This window comes from Aphidius gifuensis, linkage group LG2 (genome assembly GCF_014905175.1).
Source record: "Aphidius gifuensis isolate YNYX2018 linkage group LG2, ASM1490517v1, whole genome shotgun sequence".
Classification (NCBI taxonomy): Eukaryota; Metazoa; Arthropoda; class Insecta; order Hymenoptera; family Braconidae; genus Aphidius; species Aphidius gifuensis.
The window spans coordinates 5,233,142-5,252,746 of record NC_057789.1 but is presented as its reverse complement, the minus strand read 5'-3'; the positions used below and the strand labels follow the sequence as shown (position 1 = coordinate 5,252,746).

Genomic DNA, 19,605 nt, shown 5'->3' with positions numbered 1-19,605 from the left:
TTGATAATATACAGGTACCCACGGTTCAACCAATTTACCTTCATATGTGATTATTTTTATTTATTTATCATTTTTTTTCTTTTCCCCCTTTTTTGTAATTATGTATAATAAAAAAAAAAAAAAAAAGTGTAAAAAGGGTAATGCACTTTTTATGCGACACACATTTATTCATTCATTCATTTCCGACATTAATTATAATTACTATTAGATTTACTTTTAATTGTTAGGTTTTATTTTAATTTTTTTTTTTATTTATTTATTTTTTTTTTTTTTTGTTGGATTATTTAATTCATTAAATTTTATAATAATAATTTTTTAATTATAATCGGATGTCACTGAAATGTTCTAGTTGAATTTTTTATTTACTGAAAAATAGTTTTGCTGTTACATTGAAGAGTGTATAATGAAAATAAATGGTTAATTAATTCTATTTTATTTTAGTTATTGTCACTTTAAAAATATTGAAGACAGATAAATGAACAAATATTTAGAACACCAGTGTAATATTTATACAATTATTTATATATACATATAATAAAAATAGATAAAGATATTAGGAAAAAAATAAAAATGATCCGCGGATCATGGTGACAATTAAATTGCAACAAACTAGGTTGATGATATAAATAGAAATTAAATAATAACTGAATATATATTTTTAAATATTTATAATTATTTTAAATTAATTATAAAAATTTGCATTGATTAGACTGACCTTATTTGATATAAATATATGGGTCTATTTATTTTTTTATTTTCGTTTTTTAAAGTGATCAATATTCAGTTGATTAACATAAATTTGAATTGTACGTTAAAGGTGCAAACCCTTTGATGTGCATACAGGTACAAAATAAAATTGAACAATTTTAATTTTTTAAATATTCATCATTGGCTATTTCATGGTTCACTTGGAATTGTATAATTATGAATTTATTTATGCATCATGTAATGATTTTTTTTTTTTTTTCTCGAAAAATAACAATCCATTTTTTTGTTATCAATATTTTTTATAGATATAATTTTTTTCTAAAAAATAAAAAAATAAAGTTATTGTGATTGATAATTTTTATTTTTGTCTTTCTTCAAATTTAAAATATAATCCATCAAGTGGTCTAAATATTATAGCAGAGTATGTTTTGAGGCATTCATGGCTATCTCGACTTGTAACTTTCCATTTTCTGAGTATTTCAGTTAGAACCATTTTAGCCTCAAGTTGAGCGTATTTTTGCCCAATACAATTTCTTGGTCCAGCAGAAAATGGAATCTATAGAAAATTTTTTAAATTAAATAAATTTACCTTTCATGAAAATAATAATTAATAAATTAAAAAGAAAAAAAAATAAAAACAATTACATAGGCATATGGATTTCTGTTTATTGAATTTTCTGGTAAAAATCGGTCTGGATCAAATTTAGTTGGATTTGGCCATAAGTTAGGGTCCATGTGAATTTGATTGATGTGAAGAGTCAAATTACAACCAGCAGGAACAGTATATTTACCTATATATTAAATAACATAAATAAATTAATGAAAAATTATAAAAATTATAATTTCATATATTGAATTACCAAATTGCATGTCTTCAGTAATATATCTTGCAACTCTCGTTACACTTGGATAAAGTCGAAGTACTTCTTTAATAACTCTATGAAGATATTTCATTTTTGATACATCTTTTGTTGTTACTACTTCATTTCTATCACCCAAAACTTCATCCAATTCTTTATGAAGTTTATTTTGTACATCGATCTCATTACCAATACAAAATAAAGTCCAACTTATCAATGCTGATGTTGTATCATGTCCCTGAATTAAATTTATTTAATTAAATTTATTTTTCATTTGATAATAATGATAATGAAATTTTTTTATTTATATATTTATATTTACAGCAGACATGAATGTATTGACATGATCTCGAATTTCATCCATGGTCAAAGGTCTTTCATTATTTTCACTTGCCTCAAACAAAAGATCCAAAAAAGCTCTTCTTTTTTTTTTTCCTTTTAAATTAAATGTTTATTTAATCAATCAGTAAAACAAAATATACTTGATATAATGAAAATAAACAAATTGAGTTTATTAAATTACCTGTTATATCATCAGTTGTATCTAAATTCAAATGATTCATTTTAGATTTACGCTCTCGTTCTTTTTTCTTGTACTCAATCACCTATACACGTGACATAAAAAAATAATACCATTAGTACAAATTATTTAATTAAAATACATTTGTATTGTTATTATTATTATTATTTCTTACTCGATTACATTTATCATGGGCAATGTCAACTGCTTTTTGAAAATTTTTACCTCTTGCTGTTAGATAATAAATAAAATCAAATTTCAACCATGGACGAAATATTCGTGCAGTTATACTATCGGTCAATCTGAAATATTAAATATTTTGCATCTATTAAGTATTGTTGTTCAATTTTTAATTATAAATTTAAAATATACTTTTAATTTAATTTATAATTATTAATTTATTTAAAAATATAATTACGTTCGGGCTGCTTGAATATAATCACTTTCAATGTCATCTTGTGCATGAATATTCATCCCCAAAGCAGTTTCTATTATTTTCAAAATAAAAAAATATATATTTATAAATTTTACAATCATATAAAATACTGTTTATTTTGTTTATTGATTACACATACCATAAATAATGTCAAGTGCACATTTTCCAATTATTTCAAATGTATCAAAATAATCATTGTCATTTGATTTTATTTTGGCCTCTAATTTTTTGTTTAATATTGTTGCCTTTTCTACCATAACTTCAGCAAATTCTTCTAAAATACCGAAATGAAATGATGGTGTTATTAGTTTCCTATCATGAGCCCATTTTATGCCTGTAAAAATGTTACATAATCATTTATTTTTATTGTATATAAATATGATTAGTTTTTAATGTTATCTTTAAAAATTACCTGATGAATTAACAAGACCAAGTCCAAACCAAGGCTCAAAATATCTATAAATATGTGCTTTCGTTATTTGTTTTGTATCACGAAGAATAATTTCAGCATATTCTTGTTTATTAACATGAATTGTTGTCATTCCAAGCCAAGTTCTAAATATTCCATCTTCAAAATTTTTCGATACTTCATGGAGCCATTTATCAATTTCTATTGAATTAAATAAAAATGGTATTATAATAATTTAATTAGTAAATTTATATTTTTTTAAATTACCTTCAATTTTTCGTTTTTGCACTTCAAAAGCGAATCCAATTATTGGGAACTGTGTACGTGGCATTGGTATTTTCGATACCTTTTTATACCAAATAATATATTCAATGCCATATTTTAAAATTTTAAAACTAATCAATATTAATAAAATTGATAGCAATAGTAATACAGTCAAGTCCATAATTATTATTATTGATAAGTATTATTCAAAATACTTGTCAATCTTTAGACTGAATTGCCATGAAATAATTCACAATTATTTATAGTCATTCCCCTTCTCGTCTTGTTATTTAACTCATCAAAAAAATAATTTCTTATCGCATACACAAAAGAGCTAGCACACTAATTATTATTTTTTTCATTCTATTTTTCACAAAGAAAAATAAAATTTCTTATACATATATTAATTAATTAAAAATTTATTTATATTATTTCGAAATGTTTTTTTTTTTTTCTCCATTTATTCACGTGCAATATTGTAATTTATAAATTTTAAAAAATATTAATTTTTTTACATAATAAATTTTTCTTTAAATAAAACAGAAATATTTTATTATTATCGATTAAAGAGTTTGTATTCTTTTACAATCTAGGTATGATGCATTTGAAATGCAGCATTTCTTATGAAAAAATCTATAAAGAATTTTATCAGGTCAAGTTGTATTTAAACATCAAGAATTTTAAAAGAATATATAGTATAAAAAAAAATGCTTTGTTCATATATGGTTAAATAAAAATTAAAAAATTTTTCCTTCTGATGGTGATGTTGCTGAAGATTCAAGAACACTTAAATTACTCAACAACGAAATGTTATCTAAAAGTCAATGTAAAAAAAAAAACATTCCATTGATAAAAGAAAACCGTGAAACAAAGTTATACTAGTCGCATTTGCTTATGATTTTCATTGAAAAAAAAATGTCAACTTTTTTTTTATTTTATTTTTATTTAAGTTACAACAGTCCAAAGGTTATACATATATGTTCTTGAAAACGTTGCATATAATTCCTTATTCTTTAAATAGTAAAATAGCATTTAATCATATTTTCTTGTTCTATTTTTTGATTTAATAATATACAATCACGTGAATAAAATGTGATATGAATTTTCATTTATTATATAATTGGTCAAGAAACCAGTAAAAACTTGAATTATATTAAATTATTTAAAATATATATTATATAGGCGATTAATTGTCACTAAATGAATTTATGCATAAATGCATTGTAGATGATTTTTTTTTTATTTCTACAAAGTTGCTTGTCGTATATGATAACACAAAAAAATCATTGTTGCTTGACAAAATGCTACTTAACTAATAAATTGTTAATAATAATAATAATATAAAGATAAATAGTAATATTAAGAAAAAAAAAAAAATATATTAAAATCTAATAACGCCTTAATCGAATTAAGTAACTTTCTTTTTTTTTCTATCTTTTCGTTAAAACGATTCTAGCCTCAAGTTGAGCGTATTTTAGCCCAATTCAATTTCTTGGACTAGCTGCGAATGTAATCTATAGTGGAGTAATGTTATTTTAATTTTTTAAATATTCATTATTAGCTATTTCATGGTTCATTTAAAATTTTATAATTATGAATTTATTCATGCAACATAATGTAATGAATTTTTTTTTATTTTTCCATATGCATTTTTGTTCAAAACGTAATGATCAATTTTTTTGTTATCAATATTTTTTATAGATATAATTTTTTTCTAAAAAATAAAAAAATAAAGTTATTGTGATTGATAATTTTTATTTTTGTCTTTCTTCAAATTTTAAATATAATCCATCAAGTGGTCTAAATATTATGGCAGAGTATGTTTTGAGGCATTCATGGCTATCTCGACTTGTAACTTTCCATCTTCGTAAAATTTCAGCAAGGACTATTTTCACCTCAAGTTGTGCATATTTTTGACCGATACAATTTCTTGGTCCAGCAGAAAATGGAATCTATAGAAAATTTTTTAAATTAAATAAATTTACCTTATATGAAAATAATAATTAATAAATTAAAAAGAAAAAAAAATAAAAACAATTACATAGGCATATGGATTTCTGTTTATTGAATTTTCTGGTAAAAATCGGTCTGGATCAAATTTAGTTGGATTTGGCCATATGTTAGGGTCCATGTGAATTTGATTGATGTGAAGAGTCAAATTACAACCGGCAGGAACAGTATATTTACCTATATATTAAATAACATAATTAAATTAATAAAAGATTATAAAAATAATAATTTCATATATTTAATTACCAAATTGCATGTCTTCAGTAATATATCTTCCAACTCTTGTGACACTTGGATAAAGTCGAAGTACTTCTTTAATAACTCTATCAAGATATTTCATTTTTGATACATCTTTTGTTGTTACCAATTCATTTGTATCACCAAAAACTTCATCTAATTCTTCATGAAGTTTATTTTGTACATCAACTTCATTACCAACACAAAATAAAAACCAATTAATTAAAGCCGATGTTGTATCGTGTCCCTAAATTAAAAATGCGTAGCTAAATTTATTTTTCATTTGATAATAATGATCATTAGAATTTTTTATTTATTTATTTATATTTACAGCAGACATAAATGTATTGACTTGTTCTCGAATTTCATCCATGGTCAAAGGTCTTTCATTATTCTCACTTGCCTCAAGCAAAAGATCCAAAAAAGCTCTTCTTTTTTTTTTTCCTTTTAAATTAAATGTTTATTTAATCAATCAGTAAAACAAAATATACTTAATATAATGAAAATAAACAAATTGAGTTTATTAAATTACCTGTTATATCATCAATTGTATCTAAATTAAAATTATTCATTTTAGATTTGCGCTCTCGTTCTTTTTTCTTGTACTCAATCACCTACACGTGACATAAAAGAAAATAATACAATTAGTACAAATTATTTAATTAGAATACATTATTATTATTATTATTATTATTATTATTATTATTATTATTATTATTATTATTATTGTTTCTTACTCGATTACATTTATCATGGGCAATATCAACTGCTCTTTGAAAATTTTTACCTCTTGCTGTTCGATAATAAATGAAATCAAATTTCAACCATGGACGAAATATTCGTGCAGTTATACTATCTGTTAATCTGAAATATTAAATATTTTGCATTGATTTATTATTGTTGTTGAATTTTTAATTTAATAAATTTAATTTAAAAATATAATTACGTTCGGGCTGCTTGAATATAATCACCTTCAATGTCATCTTGTGCATGAATATTCATTCCCAAAGCAGTTTCTATTATTTTTAAAATTAAAATATTTAAAAGATAATAGATAATAATAATAATTTATTTACTGATAACACTCACCGTAAATAATATCAAGTGCACATTTTCCAATTATTTCAAATGTATCAAAATAATCATTGCCATTTGATTTTATTTTATCTTCTAGCCTTTTGTTTAATATTGCTGCTTTTTCTACCATAACTTCAGCAAATTCTTCTAAAATACTAAAATGAAATGCTGGTGTTATTAATTTTCTATCATGAGCCCATTTTGTACCTGTAAAAATGTTACATAAATATTTATTTTTATTGTATTTAATTTGACTTCTCTTCAATCGTTACCTGATGAATTAACAAGACCAAATCCAAACCATGGCTCAAAATATTTATAAAGATTTGATTTTGTTATTTGTTTTGTATCACGAAGAATAATTTCAGCATATTCTTGTTTATTAACATGAACTGATGTTATTCCAAGCCACGTTCTAAATATGCCATCTTCAAAATCTTTCGATACTTCATGGAGCCATTTGTCAATTTCTATTGAATTAAAAAAAAATAATATTATGGTGATTTAATTAGTATATTTATATCTTTTCTAATTACCTTCAATTTTACGTTTTCGTACTTCTAAAGCCCATCCAATTATTGGAAACTTTGTACGGGGCATTGGGATTTTCGATACCTTTTTATACCAAATAACATATTCAATGCTATATTTTAAAATTTTGAAAATAATCAATATTAATAAAATTGATATCAATAATAATACAGTCAAGTCCATGATTATTTAAAATAGTTGTCAATCTCTAGACTGAATTGACATGGAATAATTCACAATTATTTATAGTCATTCCCCTTCTCATCTAATTACTTAACTCATCGAAAAAATAATTTCTTATCACATACAATGTATATAAATTTGCTGGCTTGATGCAGTGTCGCAAAAGAACTTCCACTACCTGATTTTTTTTTCCTATTATTTTTAACATAGAAAAGTATTTTTTTTTTTTACGAAAATATAATTTTTCATACATACTAATAATGTAAAAATTTATTTTTTAAATGTTTTTTTTTTTTTATTTTTTTTTTTTCATTCATTCAAGAGCAATATTTCAGTTTATAAATTATTTATTTAATTTTTTTATTGGAAAATGTTATCTTAAAGCCAATGTAAAAAAAAAAAAAAATTCATTCATTAAAGACAACTATTTAACAAAGTTATACTAAGTCGCATTAGCTTATGATTTTCATCGAAAAAAATGTTACAAAAGTTCAAAGGTTGTACATATATATTTTTTGAAAACGTTGCTTTTTTTTTTAAATAGTAAAATCGCATTTAATCATATTTTCTTGTTCTATTTTTTTATTGGGTAATATACAATCATGTGAATAACATGTGATATGAGTTTTCATTTATTTTAATTGGTCAATAAACCATATATTAAATTATTTAAAATATATTATATGCGATTTATTGTCACCAAATGAATTCATGCATAAATTATAGATAATTTGTTCTTTAGTATTACAAAGTTGCTTGTCGTATATGATAACACAAAAAAATAATTGTTGTCTGACAAAATTTCACTTCACTTATAAATTGTTAATTTTAATACATAGATAAATAGTAAATATAATGAAAATTATCCTCGATTGTATATTCGTATTAAGTAACTTTGTTTTTTTTTCTATCTTCAAATTTTAAATATAAACCCTCACAAGGTCTTAAAATAACAGCAGTATATGATTTCATTGTTTCATGAGTATCTCGACTTTTAACTTTCCATTTTCTGAGTATTTCAGTTAAAACCATTTTAGCCTCAAGTTGAGCGTATTTTTGCCCAATACAATTTCTTGGTCCAGCTGAGAATGGTACCTTTAAAAAAAAAAAAAGAAACAATCAAGATTAATTCAATTGGAATGAGAAAAAAAAAAATCTATTTAGCATAATTACGTAGGCATATGGATGTCGTTTGTTTGAATCTAAAAATCGATCTGGATCAAATTTTTTTGGATTTGGCCATATGTCAGGATCCAGATGTAGTTGATAAATATGCAAATTTAAATTACAACCAGCAGGAACAGTATATTTACCTACATATATAATTTAAAAAATAAAATTAATATTATTGAGACATTATTGACAAAAGATTGATTTAAAAAAATCGATGATCAATGAGTATTACCAAATTGTAAATCTTCAGTTAATTTTCTGCTTATTGTTGGTGCACTTGGATAAAGTCGGAGTACTTCTTTTATTACTCTATCAAGATATTTTAACTCTGCCAAGTCTTTTGTATTTGTTAATTCTTCAGAATCACCAAAGACATCATCAATTTCTTCATGAACATTTTTTTGTATTTCATCGTCATTTCCAAGACAAAAAAGTGTCCAACTAATTAATGCTGAAGTTGTATCATGTCCCTAAACATATAACAATATTATATAAATAAAAATTAAATTAATTATTTAAATTATTAATTACCGCAAACATAAATGTATTGACTTGTTCTCGTATTTCATCCATGGTCAAAGGTCTTTCACTTTTTTCACTTGCCTCAAGCAAAGAATCCAAAAAAGCTCTTCTTTTTTTTTTTCCTTATTAAATAATAGATGAATATATTTTTGTTATTGTCTTTTGTATTTAATTATATTTAGCTTTAAGTTAATAATGATTTTAATTTACCTATATCATTAGCTACATCGAGACTTGAATTATCTTGATTACATTTTAATTTTCGTTCTTGTTGTTTGTGTATGATTACCTAATGATAAATAAAATTATTAATGAATATTATTTAATATTTGTTTATATAATATTTTATACCTTGTTGCATTTATCATGTGCTATTTCAACAGCTTCTTTGAAGGCCTTGCCTCTTGATGTTTTGTAAAAAATAAAATCTGATTTTAACCATAATCGCATTGCTCGTGCAACTGCGTTTGTAGATATTCTGTAATCAATTAAAAATCATTAGAAAATGCTAATTCAAGATACGAAAAAAATTTATTAATTTATTTATACTTACGTATGAACAGCTTTGATGTATTCATTTTCAACGTCATCTTGAGCGTGTACATTCATTCCCAAAGCAGTTTCTATTATTTAAAAAAAAAATAAAAAATTATATATAATTTGAAAAGCAAAAATGACAAACAACAAAAACAACTATCAAGTTCAAGTTAATTAATTTTTTTCTCTATTATAAAATTGTATCAGATGAAATAAATTTCAATAGGACAAGCTGACGAGACTAGTCTACAGTTACCATCATCAACTGTGAGTTTAATAATCATTTAATATATTTTTTATTATAATTTAAAAAAAAAATGTACTATAAATTTTAGCCTACATTTTTTTTATATAAAAAATTTAGTAAATAATCTTACCATATATAATATCAAGTGCACATTTTCCAATCATATCAAACACATCAAAATAATCATCACCATTTAACTTGACTTTAGCCTTTAATTTTTCATTTAAAATAGCTGCTTTTTCAACCATTATTTCTGAAAATTCTTCCAAAATACCAAAATGAAATGCTGGAGTTATTAATTTTCTATCATGAGCCCATTTTTGACCTGAATAAAAAATTAAAATACATTATTTACATGAACAATATCAAAAGTTTAAAATAAAAAATAAAATACACAATTTAATAAATAATTTATTCAAACCTGTTGAATTTAATAAACCAAATCCCAGCCATGGTTCAAGAAATTTATAAAAAAAAGATTTATTAATTTGCTTTGTATGACGTAGTATAATTTCAGCATGTTGAGGTTTATTCAGGTGAACTGAAAAACTTCCAAGCCACGTATAAAATAATCCATCTTCAAATTGACGTGATATATTATGAAACCATTTATTACGTTCTATACCATAAAAATTAAAAAATATAACAATAAAATTAAAATTTAATTTGTTTAAATTAATTTAGCATATTATTAATTAATTAACAATAATTTTTACCTTCTACTTTTACACTGACAACTTCAAATGTCCAGCCAATAAGTGGTATTTTAGTTTTGGGTGATGGAATTTTATTAATTTTTTTAAACAACAAATAATTATTATAAAATAAATGTATTATTTTTATTAAAATAAATGTTGTTATAACAGATAATATTAATGTAGTCAAGTCCATGATAAGTGCACAATACTTGGCAGTGTACTTGTCATGTGGATACTAAAATTTTCCTGGGATTAACTTGTTCACCTTCGCAAGTGCTATCTGTTTTACGTTGTATCCCCCTTTTTATAAATGTCAATTGTTATATGTCTCTTACTCACTATCATCATTCACGCTGATTCATTTTGTTCCAAACTCCAAGTCAAGTAAATTAAAAATCACAAATCACTTCTTGGAAAAAATATTATCGTAAAAAAAAAAAAAACTTGCTAAACTAGTGGATAATTAATAAAAAAAAAAAATGAATTGTTATTATTTTTTAATAATTTTCGTTAAAATATAATAAAGTAATTGAAATTTTCGTGAAAGAAAATTTAAATTGATAAAAATAACAAAATTTTTAATCAAATTTAATTTGTAGTTATTTTAGTTTGACAATTTCTTTAAATATTTAATAGAAAAAATATTGAAAAATATTAAAAAGATAGTTGCTAGATTTGTTGACTACCTTTATTATCATTAAATCAATTTTAAAATCACACGTGTCGTGACGTTATCAAATAATTGATATATAAATTATCAGAGAAATAAAAAAAATACGATTAAATTAAAACTCAATAGTATTATTTTAAAAATTCTATTCTTTTCTTGTTGCGAGTTATATAAAAAAAAAATAAATGATCTCATATATACTTATAACATTTTCAAGGCATTCCTTGATTATTCATTTTTTTTTTTTTTTTTTTATGTCAATTATGACATAATGATGAGATTGCAATTTCAGTTGTTCAACGTGTGAAAAAAAAAATAATGTTAAATTTTCCGTAGCAATATTTATGAATAAAAAAAGAAAAAAAAAATTATCAAACCATGATTTTGATGTGACGATAAAATAATTAAATTACAGATAATTTTAAATTAGTGGTAAAAAAAAAATTAATAAAATTTTCAAGTGTCAAGAAGGTTATAAATAAATTTAAAAAAAAATAAAAAAAAATGGGTGAATCGGTTATGAGTAATTGTTGTAAAGAAAAATTGCGATCAAGTGATAAAAATGATTATTTACAATCAAACCTGAGAGAAACACTGAACGAAATGAGTAAACGTGAATGCGAATTGATCCAAACACGTCATAATTTAACACAAAATATAACATCACTTGAACAAGCAATAGCAATAACTGCATATAAAAATTTGTCATCAGTACCTAAGAAAAATAAACAATTATTTTTAGATGTAATAAAAAATTTAGTTGATGAATTAACACCATATCCTCATCCAACTCCAACAGATAAATTATTAGAAAAAAAAAAATTAGAGTTAAAAAAAATTGATGAAGAAATTGAGGTCTTACATGTGGGTATGATTTCATTTTACATAATTATAATATAATAAGTAAGTATAAAAAAAATAAACAATAATTTACTAATTAATTATAAAATTTATAGAAACAAGTACTTGATATTGAAATTAAACTTGAAGAATCAGAAATTGAATTAGAATCATTGGAAGCAATTAATAATGAGCTTGATGAAAAACTTAAAATTTATGAAAAAAAAATGTTAAAACATGATAGAAAATCAAAAGCATTTCCAGATCTTAGTTCAGTTGTTGCTGAGGATCTTGTTTGTTTGGGTAAATTAAGGGGACTTGTTGAGCAAGAGTTACGTTTAAAAAATTGTATAAATATGCTTGAAGCTCGTGAAAATAGTATGAAAATTCAATTAAATAAATTTATGACAACTGAAAAAGATGATTCTTGTCCTAGACCTCGTAAATTGAAAAATAAAAAATTACAAAAACGAAGAAACAAACATGTTAGTTAATTAAATATTTAAATATTATTTGTTATTATTTAGGTGTATATTTTATACTGCTTTATTAATGTGAAATTTATTATTTAATAATACAGAAAATTGAAAGAGTAAAAGCACCAAAAAAAAATCCCTGTGTAGTATCAAAAAAACTGTGTCACTGTGGTAGTACTGAGAGTTTTAATTTAGAAGATACAACATTGAGTGACGATGATGACGATACAAGTAGCGAAGAATTTTGTGATTGCTGTGACTGTGAAATGTCAACAACAACAACTGTTAACTCTTCTGATCAATAATTAAACCCCTAAAAAATTCATTTAAAATTGGAAAGTATTTTTTTATTTTTTTATCTTACCATTTAAGAGTTAACTTTTTCATTACTTTTCATGTTGCCATTTTAATATTCAATATTAAAAGGATAGTACTTGAATCCACTACACCTAAAACATGAAAAAAAAAAAAACGAAAAATATAATTAAATTGTTATTAATATTAAATTAAATAATTAATTTATATACAAACATTTCAAGGGCACAAATTCTTCCATTACAATCAAATGAATTAATGAGCTCAATATCATCTTGGCTTAATTTAAAATTCATAATATCAAAATTTTCTATCATTCGACTTTCTGATACTGTTTTTGGTATGACGATATGTCCCCGGTCGATCTGATGATAAAAATTCCAAGAATCATTAATCACAAGTTTCATATTTATCACTTGAACCAAGATAACAAAAATTAAAAAAAAACCAAATATATATTTCATAAGATTAAAATATAATACCTGATAACGAAGAACAACTTGAGCAGTAGTTTTGTCATAATTATCAGCAATTGATCTTAATCTTTCATCATTGATTAACTGTGCATCCTCAGGTTTTGCCCATGGACGATCTGGTGAACCAAGTGGGCTATATGCTGTCAATACAATTTCTTTTGATTGACAAAAATCTGATAATTTAATTTGTGTTAAATATGGATGACACTCAACTTGGTTAACGACTGGTGTTACAGTTGAATGTCTTAATAATCTTTCAATTTGTTTTGAATTAAAATTACTCAATCCAATATTTTTAACTAATCCTTTTTCAAGCATATCTTCCATGGCTTTCCAAGTATCAACATAATCATCATCACTCTCAATAAAATTTCCTTCATCTGTATAGCCTTCAGCAAAACCCAATGGCCAATGAATCAAATATAAATCCAAATAATCAACACAAAGATCATTTAATGTATTTGTTAATGCAGCTTCAACTTTATCAGGATGATGATTTGTATTCCATAATTTACTTGTTATAAATAAATCTTCACGCGTAACAGTTTCATCATCAATTTTTGATTTTAATGCTTGACCAATTTCTTTTTCATTTTCGTAAATTGGTGAACAATCAATATGACGATAGCCAATATCAATTGCTTTTTTTACTGCTTCACCAACACTACCTGGAGCAGACTAAATTTGTTTTTAAATTAATTAAATTTCAAACAAAAAATATTTAAAAAAAAAAACAATTTATCAAATTATATTTAATCATCATACTTGCCACGTTCCCAATCCAAGCATTGGACAATAATTTCCATTGTTAAATTTCACTTTTGCCATTCTACTGCAACTCATTATTATATTTTTTATTTTTACAAGTAAATAGTTGTCAAGTTAACGACTGTCAAATACAGACTGACCACAGTGTGATACAGTCAGTTGAGCTATTGTTAGGAACACGTAAGACAGTAGGTATTGATTCGCAATGAAAGTTTACATTTTAAAAATTTATTATCATTCTGATGGCCTTCTTTAGCTTCTTATCAATTTTTTAAATTATTATTACTCTGCTAATAATAAACAGACAAACATCATTTTATCATAATAATACGAATCATAATAATAAGAATCATAATAACAAGAAAAAAAAAAAACAATTCTATTTTATGATATATAAAGTTTATTATAAAATATGACAAACATTTTTTAATTTATTTTCAAGACCGATAATATCATTTTTTTTTATTATTACTTGATTTTTTTTTTCTTATAATAACTGACAAATTTGGAAGTAATATTGGTGATGTTATTTCAATAATTTTTCTTGATTAAAATGGAATGTGGAAGGGCCAATATGGACTTGGTTTACAGCTGAAAGAAAATAATTTTTAATAATTATTTAATTGATAAATGAAAAATAATTATAAAAATAATGGAAAAGGAATTTCTTACTCAGACATTGGACAAATTCTGCCACCACAATCAAAACTGTCAATGTATTCAATATCCTCCTTGGATAATTTAAAATCAAATACTTGACTATTTTGTTGGATTCTTGATTTTGTAACTGATTTTGGTATTACAACATGGCCTTGATCCAACTTAAATAAAAATAAAAATATTATTAATTAATTAATTTATAAAGATAATAAAAATATTATTTTATAAACAACATACCTGATAACGAATTAGTACTTGTGCTGGTGTTTTATTATATTTTTTACTGATATCAACGAGTCTTGGTTCATCAAGTAGCTTTGGATCATCTGGTTTTGCCCATGGCCTGTCTGGTGAACCAAGTGGACTGTAAGCAGTGATGACAATATCTTTTGATTTACAAAAACTTGTTAATTTTTTTTGTGTCAAATATGGATGAATTTCAATCTAGATAACATAAAACAAATAAAATGTATTAGCTATTTTATAAATGAAATAATAAAATAATAATTAATTAATTAATACTAACTTGATTGACAACTGGTTTGACTTTGCAATTTTTAATTAATCTTTCAATTTGTTGAGAATTAAAATTACTGACACCAATATCTTTGGTAAGGCCTTTTTCCAAAACACCTTCCATACCTTCCCATGTTTCTAAATAATCAATATCAATGATATTTGGTTTACCATTAGCATCAACTGGAAATAACTCATCACCAGATTTGTATGGCATTGGCCAATGAATCAAATACAAATTTAAATAATCAAGACCAAGATTATTTAGTGTTTGTTTAATAGCATGTTCAACAAGTTCTTTTTTATGATAAGTATTCCATAATTTACTTGTTATAAATAAATCTTCACGTTTAACAACACCTTCTTTAATTTTAGCTGATAATGCAGCACCAACTTCTTTTTCATTTCCATAAACATGAGCACAATCAATATGACGATATCCCAAATCAATGGCATCTTTGACAGCTTGAGTTACTTCACCAGGTTTTGACTAAAATAAATATTTAAATACATGTAACTGAGTATGACTTGGCAAAATTAATATTATTTACTTTTAAAATAACAATTAAACAAACAACTAAATTTATTTATTAAATTATTTACAACAAATGAAACATACCTTCCAGGTTCCAAGTCCAAATGCTGGAATTTCACGTCCATTGTAAAATTTAATATTTGGTACATTTAATGACATTATTATTAATAATTATTAATATTTAATTTTAAGAAAAAAATAATAAATATTATTAATACACAATTCAGGGTTATGTAACAGTTGAAAATTACAACAAAAAAGCCTTGTGTTCAACAAAATATTGAATGATGCTGGAATTTTTCGGCTAGGCTTTATATAAGCAATTCCCCCATCTCATCTCATCTCATATTTATTTATTTATTTTTTTTTTTCTTTTTCAATAAATAAACCATAGAAATACGCATGCGTCAATTTATTTATGTATGTGTAGATTGATATGAATCTAATGGCAATTTATAAAGAGACAAAATGATAGGCCAATATGTGTTTAAGAGTGAAATGAAAAATCTAAATACTTGGAATTGATTGCATAAATGAAATTATAACACACACACAATACATATACAAATTTAAAATAAAAAAAAAAATTATATGCAATTTGTAAATTCCCCTCTCTGGTTTGAGCTGGAGGCAAACTGATTGTCGTCAGTGAGAATGATTCTTAAATCTCCATGGAAAATTTTAGATTGTCTAGATGATAAAAGTCGGGTTTTGTCAAGGGGCTTATAACATGTAACATACTAACATTCCAGAATGTTCCAGAATGTTATCATACAAATAATACAGACGGAAGGGACCTATTCATTTAATTTCTATACATCCCTCTTGTTAATTTCATCTTCATCATCTTCATCTTGTTAATTCATATGCTCCACAAGATTTTTTTTCATATACACTTAAATTATTATGATTATCATTAATTTATCATTATATATTTGTTGATAATTTTATTATCATGTTAATTTTATTATCAGCAAATATATATTTCATAATTTTATTATTTTATAAATATATTTAATATTATTAAAAGAAATATTAAATTTACTATGTAATATTTTCACCTTGAAAATTCTCGAATATTTTGTAAAGTAAGTTGTTATTTACTTGAGTTAGAATTAATTTTATATAAATTATTTATTTATTTTTCTATCAATTGAATAATATAATTGTGAATTTAAAAATATATATTGAACTTTTTTTTTGTATAAAAAAATAAAGTCAATTTGATAACATATTTATTGATAAAATAAATAAATTCAGTAAAGATAAAGTTATTATTTTGAAGGTCATTTTATTTAATTAACTAAGAAAGCAATTGTTGATGTCAATTAATAATCAGTTTTTTTTGTCTTAAAAAACAACTGGTATTGCATATATATACTTTTAAAAATTCATTAGTCATTGTGACTTTTTTTAATTGAAAAAAAAAAATGTTTATCTTTATTTATGATACTTTTTTATCCCTCATTATCATCCTTTTCTTAAGTGCACTCATATTATATTTTTATAAAAAAAATTTATGAATGATACAGTATATTAAAATTTCCATCCGGAGCTAGACACAAAGATTGTTCTCAATCGACCGAAGGGTTTTTAATTGAATGAATGATGGGAAAAAAAAATTAAAAAAAATAAAACAAATATGAGATTGAACCACTCATAAATTCCCCGGAATATACAATTGCCAATTTATTAAATAAATTTTTATTTTTGTAACTTACTAAAAATGAAATGAAATTTTTTAAATTTTAATATTATTTTATTTTTCAACTCTGACTTTATATATACGTATCTGGTATATTAATTGTTTCAATTATTAATGTTATTTATCGATTTTTTTTTGTTCATTTTTTATGACTCACAAGGTGAAAATATTATTAAATAAACATAGTCATAATTCATAAGCTATAAACAACGTGTCGAATTTTATATTGATTGCAAAAAAAAAAATGTTATTTTATCAAAGATCAATAATTAAAAGTGCTGATGTCATCAGTATTTTATTTATATAAAAAAAAAAAAACAATTGAAATTTCGATAACAAGTAATGGAACTATCTCGATGATGATAAAATTTATCAATCATATCAATATATTAAATAAACTACACAAATGAATTAATTTTCCAAAATTATATCTATTTATTTATCAAAATTATTATTTTTCAACAATTTTTTCTTCTTCTTTCTTTTTATTTAAAAAGGAATACCAAATGGAAAATATTTGTGATCACTTATTCTAAAATTGAAATAAATAATAATCATTAAAATATTATTTTTTTTTTTCATTAAATAATAATAATGAATACTCACTGAGGAAAGCCAGCTGTTCTTGCTCCAGTACCAATTGATTCAATAGCTGCCATTTCATCAGGTGTCAATGTAAAATCAAAGAATTCCATGTTTTCTTTGATACGTGATTCAGTAATTGATTTTGGAATTGGTACAGCTCCTTGTTCATACTGTGATAAATATTAAAATGATAATATAATTATATCAATTTTTAAATGTAATAATTATTTATATTAATGATTAATTTACCACATATCGACAGGCAATTTGTGCTGGTGTTTTATTATATTTTTTTGCAATATTTAAAACAACTGGATTGTCCAGAGAGTTTGGAATTCCACGTTGATTACCTGGTCTTCCAAGTGGTGCATAACCAGTCACTGTAATATCATGACTTTTGCAAAAATCAATCAACTTTTTTTGATTTAAATTAACACTACATTCAATCTAGAATCAACAATTTCATCAACAATTATTATTGTATTTAATTTTAGCTTTATTTGTTCTTCAAGTTATTTATTAATTTGATGAATGTACCTGATTGTTTGCTGGTTTAATTTTAGCCATATCAAGTACACGTTTTATTTGTTCAGAATTAAAATTACTGACTCCAATACTTTTTGCTAATCCTTGATTGACACATTCTTCCATACCTTTCCATGTCTCGGTATAATCAACATCTGAATATTCAATTTTATCTCCATTCATTGGCATTAATTCTTCACCTTCCTAAACATCATAATTTTAAATTTTAATTATTAAATTAATAATATAATTTAGCATTATTCATTATATTTATATTTATAATTTACCTTAAATCCAAATGGCCAATGAACAAGATATAAATCAACATAATCAAGTCCAAGATTACTCAATGATTTTTTACACATTGGTACAACTTTATCAGCTGCATGGGTATTGTTCCATAGCTGTAATTATTTTTAAAAATATATATTTTAATAGTAAAAAATTTATTTATCAATTTATAATATACCTTTGTTGTGATAAAAAGATCTTCACGTTTAACAGTTCCATCATTTATTTTTTCTTTAACTGCATTTCCAATTTCTTTTTCATTATCATAAAAAAATGCTGTATCAATATGACGATATCCAATGTTAATAGCATATTTAACAGCTCTTTCAACATCACCAGCTGTAGACTAAAAATAAAAATTAAATAAATCATTTATGCGTACATTTGAATTTGGCGCTACTGACAGATTTTTTAATACTATTACGTTGGCAATAATGCCTTAAAAAAATAAAAATAAAAATAAATGAAATAAAAAAAAAGAGAAAGAAGAAAAAGAGAGAGAGAAAAACGCTTGCCAAATCTCGAGATTAAATAACAAAATGAATTAATTAATTAATAAATACCAAATATGTTCCTAAACCAAGGGCTGGCATTGTTTTTCCATTCCAAAATTTGACTTGTGGTATTTTTGACACTGCCATAATGACTTTATTTTATAAAAAATATGTAAATATTGAGAGAAAAAATCTGTTGATCCTGTCACACTCAACCGTCAATTTACACTGTTGCACACAGTCACACACTTGGCAGTCTCGCACACTTATTAACTTGTGTTGATCAACATCAACTCTGAATGTTGTCTTGAACCTACTGACTGCTCTATTTTTTCGT

At 23.6% G+C, this 19,605-nt stretch overlaps 6 protein-coding genes across 7 annotated transcripts; 1 reads left to right on the top strand and 5 right to left on the bottom strand.

Annotated features, from left to right (window-relative positions):
* Positions 1-788: 788 nt before the first annotated feature.
* On the bottom strand, positions 789-3,264 carry LOC122849409 (cytochrome P450 4C1-like). Its single transcript, XM_044148106.1, has 11 exons — positions 3,201-3,264; positions 2,937-3,134; positions 2,751-2,858; positions 2,507-2,576; positions 2,264-2,390; positions 2,092-2,173; positions 1,891-2,003; positions 1,569-1,806; positions 1,354-1,499; positions 1,162-1,264; positions 789-826 (listed from the first exon to the last, which is right to left on the bottom strand). Exons 1-11 carry the CDS (start codon positions 3,262-3,264, stop codon positions 789-791), a joined length of 1,287 nt encoding a protein of 428 aa, XP_044004041.1.
* Positions 3,265-3,934: 670 nt separating this feature from the next.
* LOC122849408 lies at positions 3,935-10,861 on the bottom strand. The gene is made up of 21 exons (XM_044148105.1): positions 10,431-10,861; positions 10,136-10,333; positions 9,845-10,039; positions 9,484-9,553; positions 9,282-9,408; positions 9,141-9,219; positions 8,940-9,052; positions 8,641-8,878; positions 8,409-8,548; positions 8,123-8,330; positions 7,058-7,237; positions 6,794-6,991; positions 6,534-6,728; positions 6,391-6,460; positions 6,182-6,308; positions 5,977-6,058; positions 5,761-5,888; positions 5,454-5,691; positions 5,239-5,384; positions 4,960-5,149; positions 3,935-4,011 (listed from the first exon to the last, which is right to left on the bottom strand). The coding sequence occupies exons 1-21, from the start codon at positions 10,603-10,605 to the stop codon at positions 3,935-3,937; spliced, it is 3,174 nt and encodes a 1,057-aa protein (XP_044004040.1). The 5' UTR covers positions 10,606-10,861.
* Positions 10,862-11,355: 494 nt separating this feature from the next.
* LOC122848577 lies at positions 11,356-12,703 on the top strand. The gene is made up of 3 exons (XM_044146746.1): positions 11,356-11,946; positions 12,039-12,407; positions 12,503-12,703. The coding sequence occupies exons 1-3, from the start codon at positions 11,587-11,589 to the stop codon at positions 12,701-12,703; spliced, it is 930 nt and encodes a 309-aa protein (XP_044002681.1). The 5' UTR covers positions 11,356-11,586.
* On the bottom strand, positions 12,435-14,167 carry LOC122848578 (aldo-keto reductase family 1 member B1-like). Of its 2 annotated transcripts, none has more exons than XM_044146747.1 (5): positions 13,955-14,167; positions 13,196-13,867; positions 12,930-13,078; positions 12,789-12,847; positions 12,435-12,711 (listed from the first exon to the last, which is right to left on the bottom strand). In XM_044146747.1, the coding sequence occupies exons 1-4, from the start codon at positions 14,030-14,032 to the stop codon at positions 12,805-12,807; spliced, it is 942 nt and encodes a 313-aa protein (XP_044002682.1). In that variant the 5' UTR covers positions 14,033-14,167; the 3' UTR covers positions 12,435-12,711; positions 12,789-12,804. The 2 variants fall into 2 exon arrangements, with proteins under 2 accessions (XP_044002682.1, XP_044002684.1); XM_044146749.1 differs by having other exon boundaries at positions 12,435-12,657; positions 12,763-12,847; positions 13,955-14,164.
* A 128-nt stretch (positions 14,168-14,295) lies between these two features.
* Positions 14,296-16,009, bottom strand: LOC122848574 (aldo-keto reductase family 1 member B1-like). The gene is made up of 5 exons (XM_044146744.1): positions 15,753-16,009; positions 15,144-15,623; positions 14,855-15,061; positions 14,630-14,778; positions 14,296-14,548 (listed from the first exon to the last, which is right to left on the bottom strand). The coding sequence occupies exons 1-5, from the start codon at positions 15,825-15,827 to the stop codon at positions 14,506-14,508; spliced, it is 954 nt and encodes a 317-aa protein (XP_044002679.1). The 5' UTR covers positions 15,828-16,009; the 3' UTR covers positions 14,296-14,505.
* Positions 16,010-17,784: 1,775 nt separating this feature from the next.
* Positions 17,785-19,536, bottom strand: LOC122848576 (1,5-anhydro-D-fructose reductase-like). Its single transcript, XM_044146745.1, has 7 exons — positions 19,338-19,536; positions 18,953-19,120; positions 18,771-18,887; positions 18,496-18,687; positions 18,208-18,405; positions 17,980-18,128; positions 17,785-17,905 (listed from the first exon to the last, which is right to left on the bottom strand). Exons 1-7 carry the CDS (start codon positions 19,413-19,415, stop codon positions 17,863-17,865), a joined length of 945 nt encoding a protein of 314 aa, XP_044002680.1. The 5' UTR covers positions 19,416-19,536; the 3' UTR covers positions 17,785-17,862.
* Positions 19,537-19,605: the final 69 nt, after the last annotated feature.